At 37.4% G+C, this 19,678-nt stretch overlaps 1 protein-coding gene across 2 annotated transcripts in view; it reads right to left on the reverse strand.

Moving 5' to 3' along the window:
- Positions 1-19,678, reverse strand: part of LOC120527722 (serine/threonine-protein kinase 32B-like) — a 307,820-nt gene that overhangs the window by 62,038 nt on the left and 226,104 nt on the right. For both annotated transcript variants that reach the window (XM_039751472.1, XM_039751473.1), the window contains 2 exons: positions 17,442-17,479; positions 8,934-9,023 (listed from right to left, as the gene is read on the reverse strand). In XM_039751472.1, the coding sequence (XP_039607406.1) occupies positions 8,934-9,023; positions 17,442-17,479 (128 nt within the window). The remainder of the gene's footprint in view (positions 1-8,933; positions 9,024-17,441; positions 17,480-19,678) is intronic.

Below are 19,678 nucleotides of genomic sequence, written 5' to 3' on the forward strand. Positions count from 1 at the left end.
ACACAACATTTCTGTGCTTACGCACCGTTTATACATGAGGCCCCTAGGCTGCTGTAATTGTGGGTGGGGATGTCTCTCCTATGCTGGTATCAGCAGAAGGATGGGTGGAGGGTGCAGTACTCCGAGGTGAGAGCGGGTTAGGGTGGTCAAACCTGATAAAGATGTTGTTCATTTGGTTTGCTCTCTCCACGTCTCTCTTGATGATGGCACCCCGCTTCGAGCTGTAGCCAGTGATGTTCTTCATCCCATCCCACACTTAATTCATGCTGTTATTCTGCAACTTCTGCTCCAGCTTTCTCCTGTACTGCTCCTTCGCTGCCCTGAGCTGGACTCGGAGTACCTTTTGCACGCTCTTGAGCTCATGCTGATCATTGCCTTTAAAAACACTTTTCTTCTGGTTCAAAAGGCCCTTGATGTCACTTGCAATTCATGGCTTGTTGTTAACATAGCAGCGTACTGTTCTTACTGGAACTACAATGTCTATACAGAAGTTTATGTAGTCAATAGTGCAGTCAACAACCTATGGTGTTATGACGGTATTGTAAGTGTCTGAGAAGAAGAACAGGGTTAGGGTTAGAGGAGTGCATCAGGGATGGAAGATAGTGTGGAAGGACAGATAAGGCAAGGACAACAGCTGGACAAGGAAATGGCTTCCAGTGGAAGTCAGAGGCCAAGTGCCCTTTCATCCCCCATACAACAGGTGGCAGTGGTCTTCCCATGATATCCCAGTTTGGAGACCCACAGGGATGTAGAGGAATTGGAGTCTGGAAGTATAACCCTTTTGGGGTCCCTGAGTGCCGTTAGAGGGGGCTGTTGGAGGAGGACCTCCCTTGTTGACATATGATCTAGTAATGCTTTCAAGGGGACACACTGTTGCACTGGAAGAATTCTTGGGTCAGTCTTAAAAAGAAACCTGCCGCCTCACATCGGGAAGTCAGACTTGGGAGGCAGTGGGCGACACTCTAGGAGGATTATTGCAAGGGTGCTTTAGTTTAATAAATATCTTCTATTTAAACACGGAATTGTGTTGGGGAAAACTGTGTCTGAGGCTTTGGGCTTAGTGGTACTGCCTGGTGACTACAGTATAATGATCAGAACTGCCGCCTCATGGATCCAGTTTTCTGAGTTTGACTTCCATATTCAGTTGTTGCTTATGCAGAGTATGGCCATTCCCAATGTGTCCATGTTGCATTTTCTTTCAGGTGGTCTTATTTTCCATTCCAACCTCCAAACACATGCAAGTTAGGTTAATTGTCGAAACTAAATGGTGAGTTCACACTGCAAATGGACTGATGCCCAGCCCATGGATTACATGACCCAAAATCTAATTAAGTGAGTATGAGAATGTTATAAAAAGTTTCAGAGAAATATAGTAAATTAAACAGTAAGAACTTATTTAACTAATTTATTAGAAAGTGGGAGGTTAGTCCTAGACCTTATTAAGATCATGCTAGTTCTCCAATAGTGAGCAGCATCGCAACAAGAACATGGAAAAGGAATGTAATTATGAAGCCAGTGTTAAACTGGAATAGCTGGAGTGGAAGGAGATCTCCTATGAATAATTCAATCAATCAGTCTTTATTCAGTCACAGATGAGTACATGGATTCTACGTTGCAAGGCAGAAGAGCAAAGTTCTCCTTTTTTCGATTGGCTTTTAATAATTTTCCTCCTTCCCCCTGCCCTTACTTATCAATAAGCATAATATGTTTACCTATGCATTTCATTTTAAATTGCGCAATTCGGCCAACCATTTCTGTTCTGTGTAAGTTTCAGAGGGGCCCCAAAGAAAGAAAGGTCATCTTTCCTGTGTCTAACAGATGTTTTCCTAGAAAAGGAAGTTACACTAGTTCAGCTTACTTCACCTTGTTTTACGACAGGCCCCTGTATTAAAAACCTTTTACTATAGTAGAACAGCTTTTAACCCTTCGTAGCTCGAAAGTAGTTTTTTTCTTTCATACTGGCAAGCTTCATGCTGGAAGAAAATCGTAATCAGTTAACAAGGTCCTACTCAGTAGTGTTTCTACATTATGGGACAGTGGGGGACAGTCTCACCTGGTTTTGTGCAAAATAAGTAATGAATTTCTCTCAGTAGTTGAACTTATTTTTAAATGCTTATTACATTCCTCAGCTTTGTCTTCTTAAGCAATTTCAATTCCAATTTTCTACCAGATGTTCAGTGTAAAATATTTTTTCTTGCAGTATGTGAAAATGTTATTTATGCCAGGAGCTGCAAGCTTGTTTTCAGCTGAGAGACTAGACCAATTGGCCCTGTAATGTTATCTATACCTTTGGGGGTCTGTGAGTATGTACAACCTGAATTTCCCAGTTTAGCAATGGGGCTTGAAGTTCATTGACTGTGTTAAATGAGAACTGCCTGTTGTTGTTGTTTTAATTATGCTTTTGTAATTCTTGTAGAGCTTTTCCCAGTTGAGGACATGTAGCACAAAGTCTAGTACCAGTTGCACTGTTAAAGGTAGCCACAATAATTTGAAAAACGAGCTCAATATCAGGAATGTATCATTCACAAGACATTATGCTGCATCTTGATGTTCAAGCACCGTTGAAACAATTTGAAAAAGCCACCAAAGAAGCCTTTGATCTTTCCACTTTCTAAAAAATAAACCAGAAATACGATGCTCCTGTTTCAAAGAGGTGCAGAACCCTGGTGTGGAAAAAGCAGGTATAGAAAATCATTTTTTCTTTTCAATTGTTTGTTGGCTTTGCTCTGAACATTGAACACCTGGCTATGTGGTAGTTAGCGCTGCTCGCAGATGTGCAGTGTGCAGTTTGAGATGTGCAGTGTGTGTAATTTGCATGTTCTGTCCATTCTATCAGGACTTGTCTTTTTAGCCATTCAGTTCTAAACTCAAGGTATTGCTATTTCCATTCAGGCATTTCATAGTCAATAAATTTTCCTCACCAGTGCATTGTTGAGAGGTTCTCACTTTACTTGGTTTTAAATGAATATGGCCGTATTTTGTTTGATGGTGATAATTTCAGGTGGTATCAGACCGATTGAGACAGACCAAACATCCGCATCCCATTGTTTGATTCAATTTTTATGACTTTGAAAGGTGTGTGAAAATGCATATTTCACTAGTCATCAGCAAAAGAGGGAGAGATATAATTAATTACATAATGTTCATGTTAGAGATGTCGGCACGTGTACCAGGAAATTCTACTACGGTCCATCACCATTTTCATGCAAAATATGCAGCTGAACCTAGACTCTAATAAGCTGCTAATCACAGTATATTGACAAAGCTCTGAAATGTGCATGATACAACATTTGCAAATGGTTTGTGGATGGATGAAACCACATTTTGTCTTTCTTCTTGGACAATGTTAAATTTGCAGAAAACAGGCACAATTCATTACTGACTACATTAACTACTTCCACAATTATGTATGTTGATTTTGCTGCAAGAAAACTCATTTTCCTATGGATTTAAATAACTTTGATACGAGATTGATTGATACTACACTGATGCTACTGTCAGTCTCACCTGTTATGTTGTTATAAGTCTTTAATAAATCCTTGCTTATGTAATGCAAGAGGTCTTTCTTGTTTCAGACAACGAAAGGGGCCTTCCTTTTTCCCCAGCAGAACAGCAGTTCTGGCAGTGACTTCTTTACATTCTACTGAATGAGACAGTAGTTTCCTGGGAGAATTACCAAGCTGTCTTTCAAGCTATTAAGTTGTTTTGGAAACTCTGCCATTCTTCTAACAATTCTAAAATAACACCTGGTTTGCAAAGAGCTTTATTTGTGCAACACTGAGCTTCAGAGCACAACAATGCACAGGCACTCGATACGGTATTTAAATCACTTTGTGGGAAACGCTGTGTGTAATATAAACTGTTGATCCTTGCGATGGACTGGGTCTTGTCACACCCACAGCCTGGACTGCAGTAAACAGATTTGTAAATTGATTAGTTATGTCGCTATGCAGTTAAAGTTGATGCAACACTGATGGGTAATTTGGCCCTTTTAATACTTAAAATATAAAGTTATTGGTTTCAAAAGATCGCTGTCTCTGTCAATTAAGGTATTTTATTTTATTTCTATTCTTTGTAATGTGTGTGGAAGAAGTTCAATAAGTTATTAACAAAATTTAAATGTCATTTTATAATACAGCACCACCTTTCTTAAATATTTTTTCCACAGATTAACTTTATAGTCATATTAAAATATTAACAAATTAAGTCACAGTACATATAAAATTACAGTAACTAAATCCATTCCTCTGTGTTTTATCATTGCCGATTCCATAAAAATGCCAAATTATATTTGAAAAACAGATGTCAGAGTATTACTTGAGAGTCTCCATCTTTTCAGCACACATACAACTTCTAAGTAGAATGGAACAGTCACAGAAATAAAAACCCATTGTAAGTGCAGGGTGTAATTAATCGAAGATGTCCACAGTAGGCCTGGGTTAGTGATTACAGAGGTAGTAATCTCTGGTCTTCTACAGGACATTAACAGGCTCGCTACAGCAGTGTGTTTAAACAATGATCAAAGAGCAGGCATGAACACTCTGTATGGAGACATTTTGGGAAGATTACTTTCAGTTAAATGATAGAAGTTGGCAATATAAAACAAAAGAAGAAGAGCAGGAGGGAGTTCAAAAGGGCTTTGCAAACACTCTCAGGATCAAGAGGGACAGTTAAGAGTGGCTAAATAAATAAAGATGCTTAGTAATGAATTACATGTGCGGGTGATCTTCTTGTATAATGCGCTACCGTGGCTGGCCATTTGTCTGTCCAGGATTTTAAATCACCTGTAGCTTGCAAACCGTTTGACCTATAGACCTGAAATTTTGTACACATATACATGACCTCTACTATCTGCTTTTGGGGTGATGATTGACCTCCAAGGTCATAAGTCAACCCAGAAAGGTTAAGGGCAAATATCAAATAAACTGTAGCCAAACATTTGGTACACATATACTACACTGAAACTCTGTAACCACAACATTATATTAAAAGCAAACAGTTTTGGAATTATTACTCTTTTCATTTTTATTTTATTTTATTGTAGAATCAACTCTCAGCAGCAGGGTGGCAGTGCGGCACATGTGTGCGGTTGCCATTCTCATTCCTACCACCTTCGCCATCACTACCTCTACCTGTTCATATCTTAAATCATTCTTGACGCAGATTGAAGACTTAAGTGAAAAATTAACGAAAACGTACTAAGCAATTACAACACAAACACTGACTTAATCAGTTTTAACATGAAAAGATGTCGACAAAAAAAGGGAAGTGGGCCGCTAGGGTGGAGAAAAGAAGAGCTGCTCAGGAAGCAGCAAGCGCATCAACCTCTGAATAAACAAATGCTAAACGTACAGCGAAACAAAGTCAAGTGTATTCACTGCATGTTATCGTGCAGTACGCCGTTACTGGTTTTAACATAATTTGTATCAAGTTTACGGAACAATACACATTCTGATTTCAGTGCGGAATGGAATACAAACAGAGGAGCAAGAAAGGGTACATGGCCTGGAAAAATGGGAAAATAGTAAGAGAAATGTCAACAAATGATCAACGCAGATTTATTTGTGCAATTAGGCATCTGGGATTAACTGTTAACGTTTAATTAATGTAAGTGGTGTACCAAAATTCCCTCTAGACTTTTATTCCAGAGACATCAGAATGACTCACGTGTTTATACTCCATGTATGACATTATTAAATCATTAATGATGCTGAATATTTACTAACTAAACAAAAAAATAAAACTTATCTCAACCAAAGTAAATGACTAGAAGGAATTTTCCAAAGATTGAACTGATGGGTGAATTTTTTGCTCTTCTTGACTCATCGCTTACATCAAAATTAAGCCAGATTCATTTTCAAACATTCATTCAGCCTTTTGGTTGAAGGAACCTTAGTAGCAGGAAAACTTAATCTAATAGATAGATATACATTCTTTGAATTTATTGCTTTAAGACTTACATTCTATGTTTTTTTTCAGGTTGGTTAAAGCTATGGAACAGAGTTCTAAACATGATATCTATATTACAACAGCTTAAAATGTTTTATTCAAAAAAGTTAATATAATGATGGTATGTTTTCATATGAAAATAGCAACAACAATATTACTACTGGAATTCGTGCAAAGAATCAATGGCACATAATAGAGGAAAGCAACAAAAATACATCTAATTATGTCAGTTAACTGAGTATGATTCTACTTACTGTTCCATACAGCCCATCAGAAGGGTCAAAAATGTCCTAACATCTAATATCTTTAAGCGAGATGAAGGTTAACTGTGAATCAGGGTTTTCTGTCTTATTTCTAGCCACAAACAGCTGGCGTAATGATAAGGTAGATAGATAGATAGATAGATAGATAGATAGATAGATACTTTATTAATCCCAGGTAAACCCTAACCCTGACCTTAATATATGAACTGATCATTAACTTAGATAAACAATATACCACACACTATAACTACATAACAAATAAAATAGCATTAATTTATCTAGCAAAAAAAAATACTGCATGATATCTGCACTGGATTAACTACACAAAGTAAAAAAAATCATCATACCTTTTTGTAGATGGAGTATTTTAAATATTAACTTTTAGAATTATATTATGATTACTTGTAATGTTAATACCTGCTTACTTCAATTTAAGACAGAAAGGTTAAAAAATACAACATACTAAATATATAATTATAGAATTTTCAGTGGTGGTATGATGTGAATAGAATTAAGGAGATTATTTCCAGAAATAATGACTTGGATCTTTTCTCTTTTACTGACAATAAAATCATTACAGATGAGTAATACACTGACCTTCCCTTCAATATGGCTCTGAATATAGACTCCAATAAAGAAGATACTGGCAACTTTCCTAAAATATTCTGAGATGCTAATTAAAAATATTATTTTGTAAATATTGTTTGTGTAGTACAGTTTATAGGGGATTTTTCTTTGCTATGCAATGGAGATTAAAGAAGCAGGATTCTTCAAGACTGATTTCAGAGCTGGACCTGCTCTATTGTTTCACACGTCATCTCTTCACTGCTGGACACTTGACATGAAAGTTTGGTTTGTAAAGTTGGATGACGATAGAAGCAGAGGGTGGATAGGCGTCTAGGCCTCACTCTGCTCAATGTTTGGATGCATATTCCTTAAAATTTTGATATTTTTTTGCTCCATCTCCAGCTTTTTGTGTCCATCTTCTTTATTCTCACAAATTCTTTAATCTGTTATGCTGTATGGTTACTATTAGCAGCTTCACATTTAACAAACTTCATGTATTGATTGTCATATTATGCACATTACATTTCTCATTTGTCCATTGCAGTGTCACAGGGAGCCAGATCTTATCCTGGCTCAACCCTGAAGGGAATGCCATTCATCTGAGGGGCACACTTATGTACTGTCCTGCACTCACTTACATGGGGCAATAATAGAGTTTCCAATTAAATGTGTTTAAAAAAAAGAAAATGTGCAAACTTCAACATATGGCCTATGTACATTTCTTTGATGTTTTTTATTTTTTTTATTTTTTTACCATTACATTTTGTAATTGGATTGTTTCTGTTTTAGTGCTAGTACCATTGTTCAGTGATGGTATCATCATATGCACTGCAGTTGTCATGTTGCTGTTTCATGAGTGTTTTTACCATGAGTGCCGTTTTATAAAAATCATGTGATAAATATCAGCCTCGAATCAGAACATTTTAGACTGTGTGGCGGACGGCTGGGGGTGGTACCCAGCTGGGACGCCCAGGAGGACCGGAGGAGGGCTTGCGCCTCCTCCAGACCACGAGGGGGCAACCACCCTGGTTTCACTGGGGACCACGGGTGCAGAGCTTGGAAGCTCAACCCTGTAGGGGCCCATGGTCACCACCAGGGAGAGCCCCAAAGCCTGGAGAGCCCTGGACCTCAGCACTTCCGCCACACCAGGATGTGCTGGGGGGAAGAGGAGCAGGGACACCTGGAGTGCTTCCGGGGATACAGCCGGCACTTCTGCCACACTGGGGTGTGTTGGTAGAAGATTGCCGGAGCACACCTAGAGCACATCCAGGGGAACATAAAAGGGGCCGCCTCCCTTCATTCAGGGCTGGAGTTGAGTGGAAGAGGACGAGGTCTGGAAAGAGAGAAGGAGGCGGCCTGAAGGAAAGGCATTGTGTGTTGGCCTGGACTGTTGTGGTGATTGGTGCTGCGGCACTGGTTTTGTGCACTTTAATAATTATAAATACACGTCTCTTGGACTTAGAATGATGTCTGTCTGTCTGTGTCCAGGCTGCTTCCCACAACTGCCAGGCAGAGAATACGGAAGCTCTGAACCGCACAGTGAAAAAAATTATGGGATAACCTTTATCACGTACGTACGAGATAAGGGTTATCCCATAATTTTTTCACAGTGTGGTTCAGAGCTTCCGTAAAAAAATGATGCCGTTTTGAAAAACAAAATGGAAAGAAATAAATGTATCCTTGGCTTAAATTTGCCTTAACAATTTCTCATCAGTTGGGCAGTGATGTAAGAAATTAGGAGTGTCTGCTGTAAGTTGGCAGACTAACTGGACAGTGTCAAGCACATGCAGACCTGTGTATAATACCATGTAGATAGAAAATAAACATGAGAACTTAAACACTAAGTTGGTGTAATTATTCACTTTTCCAATTCCTGACATGCTTCAGTGGCTATCTTGAATGGTTTACACCAGCTTTAAATTCTTTCACTATGAAGTGGCTTCCCTTGAATTCTGACCCTGACAAATGTACTTCACAGACCCTTTTGCTTCCCCTATTGCTCCTATAGATACAATCCTGTGTTGGAAATAAAACTCTTAGGAGCAGGATTTTAAAGAGTAATGAAATTTTCAAAATAGGTCTTGGTTTGAGAAAATTGTGTTTGACTGACTAGCAGAGAATTGCATAGTTTGTGATAAACAATTCAGAACTTACCCATATAAGGTTTAGTTCCTGCCATTGACGTAGCCGTCTCAGAGTCTTTGAGCACAGTAGCAATGTTGAAATCAGTAATATGAACGTGACCTGGTAAAACATACAACAGATTGATCTCATTAGTTAATTAGCTCATTACTGATTCTAGCATGAAAATAAATGCCTGCACTATCAACCTGTTTGCAATACGATTCAACCTTATTGACTGCTAGTGATTGCTGCTTGTTTTGTCTGATGCATTTTTTACATTTTACATGATTATATCTCTATCTGTTAATTCTTAATTGAAAAAAAAATACTGTATATATATAAAATTATATACTTTTTTAAAATGTCATTGCTTTATTTATTAATTTGTGTTAGCTCCATTATTTCATTGTGTATAATATCATCAATTTATTATACTTTGCACTGTACCCTCCTCTGTCACTCTAGGTAAATATTTATTATTTATTATACTGCATACAACCAAAGTGGTACAGAAGAAAGTTCTTCTCCTAGCATTTAAAGAGGGGAATTTCTGTGACTGCAGGGTGTTCCTATTAAGAGGGTCCTCCAAGACCAACCTTCTGGAAGTGCTATTTTGCACCACAAGATAAAGCCTAAGGTGATCCCCAGGCCACATTAAGTCTATAGTTAGGACTTTTCATGGATAAAAGGCCATGCGCAATGACAGGAGGAATGACAGAAGTGCAGAAAATGAGTTGAAAGGGGGAGGGAATACACTGGGGGTACTTTGGAAGTGAGTAAGTCAGCCCTTCTAACACATGGGCTGACAAACCAGAACATTTAAGCATCTTATGGTGGCAGGGTTTACTTTTTGCTTTTGCCTATTAGTTTTCTACTTTACAGTCTTCCATATTGGTTGATATGTAACCAACATCAATATAAAGTACATGTGTTTCCCATTCCCATTTTTGGTTTCAGACACAAGCAAAGTGCTGTAGGCCACTTGTAGTACAGTGAAGTCTATGTGTCCTGACAGTGACAAGAATAAGTGTCTGTGCCATTAGAGCTGTAATTACTGTGGTCCTTTGCTAAGTAATTGCAGCTTTCTGTGTTACTGAATCTATTTATTCCCAAAGTGGAGTGTTATATTAAGAAGAAACTAATTTTTCTCCCACCCTACCACTAGAGAGATTTTTGTAAAGTTCAGAATACAGCTCAATGCCACACGTTTATGCTGGCGCGTATGTATGTAAATGTAGGAGTGTCACCAGCTTGGGGGCAGGATATGGAATTATTATTCTTTAAGTGCAAACTGTACAAGACAGAGACTGCTCAATATAGATAGGCATCCTTTTGATTGACTGATACAAACCAGTTGTCCTTGAGGGTGGCCCAAATTGCATCTCTCAATGTGAAACAGGGGTTATTTAAATTTAGACTTATGTTATGTACAAGCATCCATCCATCCATTATCCAACCCGCTATATCCTAACTACAGGATCACGGGGGTCTGCTGGAGCCAATCCCAACCAACACAGGGTGCAAGGCAGAAAACAAACCCCGGGCAGGGCACCGGCTCACTGCAGTATGTACAAGCTATACATTCCTAAACTTTATTGATCAATCTGCACAAATATTTAAAATACTTGAAGAAGTCTCGCATTGAGGTAATTGAGTGGTATACTGTGTTAACTTACTGCAAATACTGCTGTTAGATTAATATTGCTTGATGTTCAATGAGTCCCATAAAATATAGTTTCTATAAGACTAGTGAGCAGAGGCTTGGAGTAAGTGCTATATGACAGCACTTTGCCATTACTGACGACACATCTACATGTGGTGCAGAGAATATGAAAGCCTGATTTTGAAAAAGTGAGTCTAAATGTGGATCCAGTATACTGCAGGTAAAGAGCAGAATGGAGGTGTGCTAGCTGTGTCTCAAGATCTCAAGAGGCCTGCTTTGATGCTTTGATGGAAGAGCAGCCCCCTGTCTTGGTTAGGCTAGAAATGCAGTTTGGCTCAAGCTGCAGAAATCTGTTACTGGTGTGTGCCCTACAAATTCATATTATGGATTAATGATTTGGATTTCTGGGTAGTAAGATTTCTTTCTACTTATAAAATATTACAGCTTTCTACTTAATGCAGTTTCACATAGAACTGCATCTCTCACAGTACTCTTATTCCAGGACATCAGCCATTTCATCATTGCCAATTTCTCCAAAGGATCTTTAGCCATATCACACAACAGATGTTCGTGGAAGTTGGACTTGTGTGACTATGAGTTTAATATTTCTAGATCAAATGATTTTGTACAGGTTTGTAGCAGAACAGCCAATATGTTAGTGTGCCTGGGGTCACACATTAGGCCGAAGCTGTTCATAGGTTGATAAATGCATTTTAAACATGGATTGAGTTCGGAAGTATAAGTAGACATCCTTACCCAAAAATCTACCTTGTTTCATTTGCAGTATATTTATTTCTAAAGGCCACTAACTCAAGACAAATGTGAACCAATATGTTTATCATAACATACAGCTTTATTCTAAATTATTTTAGTGTGCTGTACTCATACATGCTGTTCAACTGTTGAATCTGAAAACCCGTCCTAGGCTGCATTACCCACTTTTTGTTAATCCACTTGGTATTTTAATTAAAAATGTGCCTATTAAGGTGTAAGATATGCTCTACCTTTGGAGTCACATTGTAAAGAACAAGCACATCTATTGCTGGCTCTTAGTACTTCAAATCAGAAATAAAAGGTGAAAGTCCAAGTCAGACTTTACCAAAAACATGATGGTATCATCTAAGAATTTCAGCTCTGCTACCAGAGTACTTGTATGCAACATCAAAAATAAAGTTATGGTAGACCTCTCAAAAAAGTGACCATTTTCCAGGTGATTTATTAACTTTACATGTGGCTGATCACCACTTCAGACAAAATAAGGCCCGTTTGCTGTTAATACATAATATTGGCAATAATGCACCACTCTACTTGGCAAAGGACAGTAAGCAAGGGCAATCTAGGACTAAAGGGCACACCCTATTCTGAAAGGCTCAGGGAATCCAACCTGTTTAGTTTTGAACAGAGATGCCTGCTTGGGTAGTCAACCCAGCTCTTCAAAAGCAGCAGAGAGTGTTGATCCAGCAGAATTACGTCCCTTAAATAGCGAAAGACGTGCTCAAGGAAACCAGCTGAAATTAAGGTGAAGTGTACTTAAGACCAAAGCCTGGAAGCACTTCCAATGGGTAGTAGGAATCTGCAACAAACGACTAAGTCGTGTATTTGAGAAAGAAACGTTAGTAAGTGTTAAAATATATATCTGGATGAGATGTTGTGATCACTTTTAGCTAAGCAAATACGCTTGATGGATTGAATGGTCTTCTCCGGTTTGTCACACTTCTCCTGTTCTTATTATGTATGTTCATAATAAGAAGAGAATAAAGACTCAATTAGGCAGTCACTGTTGTAAAGAGGGTGGCACAGTGGACAGCACCATTCTTCCCTCCACTGCATGAATATATTTGATACAATCTTATGGATACGGGGACCTGATCTAATTGTGACTTTACTGGGCACAAAATCTGTGCATGAGGCATCAGTCTATCACAGGACTCATTCGTGTATACACCCATTACGTTATCGAATAACCTAACATGATCAGTGAATCTTTGCATCATGAAAAGAGAGCTGGTGGGCCTGGTGAAGGAGAATACAAAGAAGGGGAAAACTTGCAAACTTCACTGGATTTACAAGGCATCAAAATGAGGCCCAACTCCATAATTAATACAGAATAAAATACTGCAGGAATATAACACCAAACACTTGCACATTTCCACTCGTGCATTGTAATGAGGTTACTTGAAAGTGTACGTAAGTGTGTATTTAATAATTAACTACAAGAAAATGTGAGTATCAAGATAACACAAAGGCAATTCAATTATAGAACTCCTGACTGTTTAAAATCCAACTATACACTAACATCCCCACTTTTGTAAAGCACTGAATAAATCCTTTTTGAGCCTTTAGTTACCTTTCTTTCTTTAAACTGTGGGCCTGGCAGTCTGATGTTCGCTAATTAAAGATCAAGTGATGCTTTTTTTAATAACATTTTGTCTTAGAGACATTTGATCTTTGATCCACAGGCTGGATTTTCACAAAAGTAGAACATTTTGCATAACTGATCATTTTTTTCTCCTTTTGCAAACTTAACTAATTGATGGGATAAATATTAATGATAAAGTGCTCTCTTTTAAAAATAAGACAATTAAAAGCAATGCACAAATGTTGATTGTAATTATATACAGAAGTTACAATAAATTTCATTTTTAGCTAAACTGTTAAGTAGCGAAGGTAAACAACTGAAAAATGTAAAACAGTAAAGCGCTGTTTCAGTTACACCAGTTACGATATTTGCATAAAAAACACCCCCTTTAACTGTATTGTTCCTGATGAACCGTATACCTTTGAACAGGAGGGAAAAAATCTTAAACAAAGTTAGCATACTTCTTGTTCCCTGCATGCTGAAGGTTTTTAGAAGTTATGGAAACTGCTTTATGGTGGGTTGTATTCGATAAGCTGACACACCTATAGGACACCATACACCACAAAAACAAACTTTACTTCTCCACCAGACAATGTGCCGTAACTTCCTTAAATATTGAATTGTTTTCAATGTGTATAATTGAATGATACATGTTTGCTATTGGTTGTTGTTACTTTACTGATGCAAACTGCGTACTGGGGTTTGATGCTGACAGTACTTTCTAATGGTTTATTGATTGGCAAATTTAAAGTGAATGGATTTCTGGTTATGGTTAAACATTCCCTTCTGTTATTTTCTACAAAGGTATACCGTAAACCTAAAAATATTGTCACCTTATTTATTATGATAAATTTCCAGCAACCAAGCTGTGAGTTTTTTATCGTAACAATAGCATTTTTATAGACCTAGAAATATTGTCACCTTTCTTTTTTATGGTAAAATTCTGGCAACCCAGCTGCCAGTACTTTACCGTTAATTTAACAAATTTTTTTTTTACAGTGTACATTCACCTTTTGATTAAAGCATTCTTTCATTTGAAGGAAATTTTACCCAAAGGTATTTAGTCTCACAAACACAAAAATTCATTATACCATGTGAAAACTTCAGACTAATTCTGTGAAATTCATTTTTACCTACAAGACGTGAATAACATGAATATTGAAATACTTTGTGGGACAGAATGTATGGAAGTATTAGTAAAAAAATCTTAAAGCTACTTTAAGGAAGCTTTCTACCACCTCTATTATTCACTTATCTTGCTCTCCTGGTTTAATCCAATATCTCTGCCCTTTAAAGTGCCCAAGTTAAGTCTGTGCAGACATGTTCTTGTCAGGCGAGGGGTATAATCATTCATTTTCAGATTATAGGTGTCTTCTGAGCTGTTAAGTCACACAATTTTATTAACATCATATCCAGAATAAAAGATAGAAAGGTACAATCAGGCCAACATTTTTGACTTCACTTCAGTTCACCTTCCCATTAAATGTGGTTTTCTGCTGATGTTTATTATTATTTTAATTTTTGAATTTTCCCTTTTGTTGATATTTGGAGGCTTCTGTAATTTGTATCTCTTTTTTTCAGTAGAAATAATTATTCCTATTGTTGAATACATAAGTGTTTTGAATGAGGAAGTCATAAGTCTTTAGTCACTAACAAAATGTTAGGCTTATTAAAAAAAATTGTAAAATAACACTTTTAGTATTGAACCCTGAAACTGTACAATACACCAGTCAGATGGCATTCACTAAATGGCACCAAGATGTAATTGAACTCCAGTAGTGTGGACAGGAGTAACCAGGTGCATTATTGGAATAAAGGGCATGGCCTGTTCTGAGAGGCAATGTGGAATTAATCCTAATTAAGTATTAGACAGAATATTCAAATAATTGCATATTTATTGGAGTACATATTTGTTAATAAAATGGTTATTATCACTGTTTTAAACAGCATACCTTGCATTTGTTAATTACATATGTATTTAATTATAGTTAAACACTCCCAGCACCATCTGCTGAACTTTACGTAGATATATCTGGTTGCTATCACAGCATACATTAGCACTCTAGTGTAGCAAACCATGTTAAGGAAATGACTCTCATCCAAAAAAAAAGACAGCAAAGATTATGCTGCCAATTAGTTTGGTCTCGATTCGTTTATTTTTAAAGCTAAAGTAATTTAGATCTGGCTTTGTGTCCTATCCCATGAAAAACTGAAATGCTCTAGGCTGATAAAGCTGCTCGTTCTAAAACTGTGGCAGTGACAAACAGATGTACAATGCGAGGTGCCATGATGACAAAGTTGTAAGTCACTCTAAGCTACTATTTTAAAAGAAACTTGTGCAGTGCCATGTATGCATTGTGGATAAAGTAACAAATTCTGTAAGATACCAATAAATCTTGAGGCTGCATAGAAAAGTCACTGCTTAATATACAGTACATAATAATGCCAGCACTATTATTTAAGCCTATTTAGACTGGGAATAAAAGGACTATTCTTTTATCAACTCTAAAGCTTGCCCTCAGCAAGACATTTAAAACAAATTCTGTATACTTGTAATAAATAAATTCCTTGTGTGTTTAGGGAATACAATTTTGTGTACAGCATTTTGGGTTTAGATTCTTGCGCTTACAATTTGAAATGAGAATTTAGTGATTAGTACTAATAAGACATTTCACGTTTTAGGCGCTTTTCCACTGCATAGTACGGCACGACACGGTTCAGTTCAGCTCACTTTTGGGGGGTTTTCCACTGGGAACAGTACCTGGTACCTGGTCCTTTTTTTAGTACCACCTCAGCCGAGGTTCCAAGCGCGCCAAACCGTTACCAAAGCGTGACGTGTAAACTCTGCTGGTCACTGGTTGGCCGGAGAAAATCGTCATTACTGCGTCACTGAACTTGCGACACGAGACACAACAGACCCGCTAGATTTTTAGCACAGCCAGCGAAGGTTCGGACGCACCATTTTGTTTTAACCAAAAATGGCTGTTTCGTGGTCTATTGAGGAAGTGCAGACGTTCCTCTCGTTGGTAGCCGAGGAGCGGATCCAGCGAGAGCTGGATGGGGCGACGCGGAATGAAAAAGTTTTTTAGGAGGTCGCTAAGCTCTTGGGCGCACACGGCTCCATTGTTGTGTTTGTTTGTGGTGCGTTTACGATGATGTCACGGCAGTAGAGGCGGCGCAACTATAACGACACGTGAATAATCCCGCCCACTCTAAAGCGGTACTAAACTGCAGTCGAAACGCAAACCGAGCCGAACTGAGCCGAACCAAGGTGAGCTGCACTGAACCGTGCTGTGCTGTACTATGCAGTGGAAAAGCGCCATTACAGTACTTGTGTTTTTGTATTGTGCCACCATTCCATCTAATGTGGGAGGAAGGGTGGCACAATGATTAAGAATGCCGCTTCATGGATGCAGAATCCTGGGTTTCCATGTCATGAGAGTGTTTAAATCTTCTCTTCATGCTAGAGAGGACTAAACAGTTAAGCGTCCCTCTTGAACTAAAATATATTTATATCATGCTTAAATATACAGTATAATAAGCATGATGTATTATCACCCTGTTAAAAGTGTAATTACAACCCTATTTAATGTTCTTCACTGTAAACCTGATGGTTTTTTGGGAGTTTTTTTCAGAAAGTCAAGGCTGGGGGGCTCTCAATTAAGCAGGGCCTGTTAAACTCCATTGAGACATTCCTTGAGTGATTTTGGGCTGTGCAAGAAGTAAATCACTGCTGTTGTTCTACTGTACTGTGTCATGACTTAGGCTGTAAACTAATGCTTCACAGCTCGCTTCTTTACGAGAAGTCATTTGCGTACTGTTGTCAGGGTCATGTCTCTCGTCTCTAGGGGTGTGGTCTCCAGGGTCGTGACCTTGACTTGATGAACAGCTGGAATACAAGGTCAGCCTTTTGCTAGGCACCTTATCCGATCTGTGGATAAAATTCCTTACGTTCATCTAAATATTGTGCACTTGCTTTTCTTGTGTTGCCTGGTTATGACTTATTGCCCAGTTTTGACTTTGGGTTGACTTTTGATGTCTGGGTTATGGTCGCTACAGTTTATTTTTTGTTTTTGTTTGTTTTGGCCTTTTACCGCTTCTCCCAGTTTACTCACAAATTCAACTCCACACTTTTCAGGACATACTGTGGTCATTGACTTAGTGTAGCTAACCTTTATTTGTTATTAAATAGTGCTCTCTCTCTATGTATTGTAGTGAAAAGCAACATTTTAACAATTACTAGTCAGTATAACATTGTTTGAGAATAATACAGCATTTCCCAACCTTGGGGTCGCGACCCCAAATGGGGTCACCTGATATTCTAATGAGGTCACGAGAAAAATTTAAAAGTAGAAAAAAATACATTAAACAATGTATTGAATAGGAAGTGAATGTCAATATTTCAATCAGCTGGGGTCACGAAAAGCTTGCATTTCAAACCGGGGTCACAAACCAAAAAGGCTTGGGAACCTCTGGATTAATATTAAAACAAATATGAAAGAAATGTATTACTTACCATGCTCATCAAGTAGTATGTTATCGGGTTTAATATCTCTAAAAAAAAAAGAAAAAGAAAATATACTTTAATCATGAATACCCTTGCAGAAATGTAACACTAATGGCTTTTCTCTAAAGCTTTTCAAATATACAGTACATAGCTAAACTCATTTTAGATAACATACTGTTAAAGTTTTATATCAAAATCATAATTTCACTCTAGTATATGATTTTCTTTGAAACGAGACAAAGAGGTAAAGAATTCAGAATATCTAAATAAAGAATAAATGTGAATAGTGAACAACAAATGAGAGAATACTTTACATATAATATAAAGATTATTTATTCACATGGGACTGTTAGGATCTACACCATCACTACTCAAAGCTCCACTCACCGATAAAGTATGTTGCAGTCTTTAAAGGAAAGCAGCAAAACATTTGGTGATTCTGCTTGTTTGTTAGGGTAACTAAAGATATAAGTGCAGAAATATTTTAATTTCAGCTAGGCAGTCAAAAAGTTAGGATTTCCTTTCTGGACTTCTGAATTGCAACTATTCCTCGTTGTAAGTGTAAACCACTAAAATAAATGCTTAATGTATTGTCTGCATTCATTTGGTTATCTGTTTCTCTTGGCTACTGGGTAGCTGGATAATGCATTCTCTGCAGGAAAATTACGTTTCTGCTAACACTATTCTGTGTGTCTACATGAGGAAATACATCAAATCATACTGTGCTCTGTATATGCTTCTAGTTAACAAACATGGCATTTGGCACCAAAGTATTTCACTTACGTTCCAAAGGTGTACAAATGCAGGGGTGTCAGTGCAGTAAAAAACAAATCTTTACTATTTGCTTAGTATTACAAACTATGAATTTTCTAAAAAGCATAAATGAGCTAAATAAAAAGCAAAATTCTACTTCCACTCACTGTTCTATCCTCCACCCGGACAAAGGGTATCTCATATTTTTTATTTCATTCTTCATTTTTTACTGAGGAACTGATCTCTCTAAAAAGCCTTGCCTGATTACCCACTCATTTTATTAATCTTTATTATTTTAACAGTGAGCTGATCAGCAACCACTAGCACAATGATATTTCATTCTGCAGCACTGTTGAGCAAATTCTGGGCTTTCGAAATTAGTAGAAATAATATGAACAATGAAAATTAGAAAAAGGTTTCATTAATGAAATGGATGAGCTGCACTTACTGTACATCTCAGTGCATGGCGAAGAAGGCAATCAGTTCTGTCAAAATCTGCAACATTGCTTTAATTTTCTATTAATTCTTTGTTCTCCAGTGCTCAATAAAAATGGCTGCTTTTACCATTCTGAACATACTGTATATGTCTGAAAATGAATTTCCTACTGAAACACCGGTTATAATACACCAGAACTGACTAAACTTTGTACAACTTCAAGCTCAGACAGATTTAGCAAACAAGTTAGCAATGGGTATATGTCAAGAAAAGTGCCAAAACAGCTTGCCATTATAAGTAAGCCAATTTATTTTAATAACAACGTTGTGACCTTTTTTAATGCAGATGCTTTTGTTATTATAAGCAGGATTCTGGAAAATGGAAAAAGTACTGAGTCAATTATTGAATTTGACACAATTTAAAATGATACAGTACAACATTAACAATAAAGAGATTTTTAGTGTAAATTCAATTAAAGCATCTGAATACTGATTCTGCTTAGACAAACAGAATATAGAGCATTATTATATGTAGTCCTTTAACAATTAAAAGAACTCATATTCACATTTGCCTACTCTTCATGTCAAGGCTAAGTGAGCAACATTATTAATAAAAAAAGAATTCTTCCAGAAATAACTGTGATAAATAACTGTTGGAACAGAGATGATAGCGAAAGAATTTTTGTCTGAATTTTGCTCAGAGCATGAAAAGATATCTCAAGGAATGTGTGTAAGCTGTGGTCTAAACCAGCCCTTTATATTCCCTACGCTCCACTTTTGAGGCACAGAAATTTATGACAGGCCTGCTTTACTCCGGCAGGCCTGAACTACAGTCCCCAGGAGGCTGCACACACTCACTCTTGCTAAAGAAGGGGCTTATCCACTGACTACTGAAGCCTTTTTAATAGGTATAAATCTTGAACTATCATAGGATAATACTCTTTGCCCATGTCCTATGTAAGTCCTTTGCAGATGGGTTTCCCAGGAACCCCATTATAAATTATATAAATTATATAGTGCTATTTAGTATACAGTCCTTAATGCTGTATTTTATACTC

Source organism: Polypterus senegalus, chromosome 4 (genome assembly GCF_016835505.1).
Source record: "Polypterus senegalus isolate Bchr_013 chromosome 4, ASM1683550v1, whole genome shotgun sequence".
Taxonomy (NCBI): Eukaryota; Metazoa; Chordata; class Cladistia; order Polypteriformes; family Polypteridae; genus Polypterus; species Polypterus senegalus.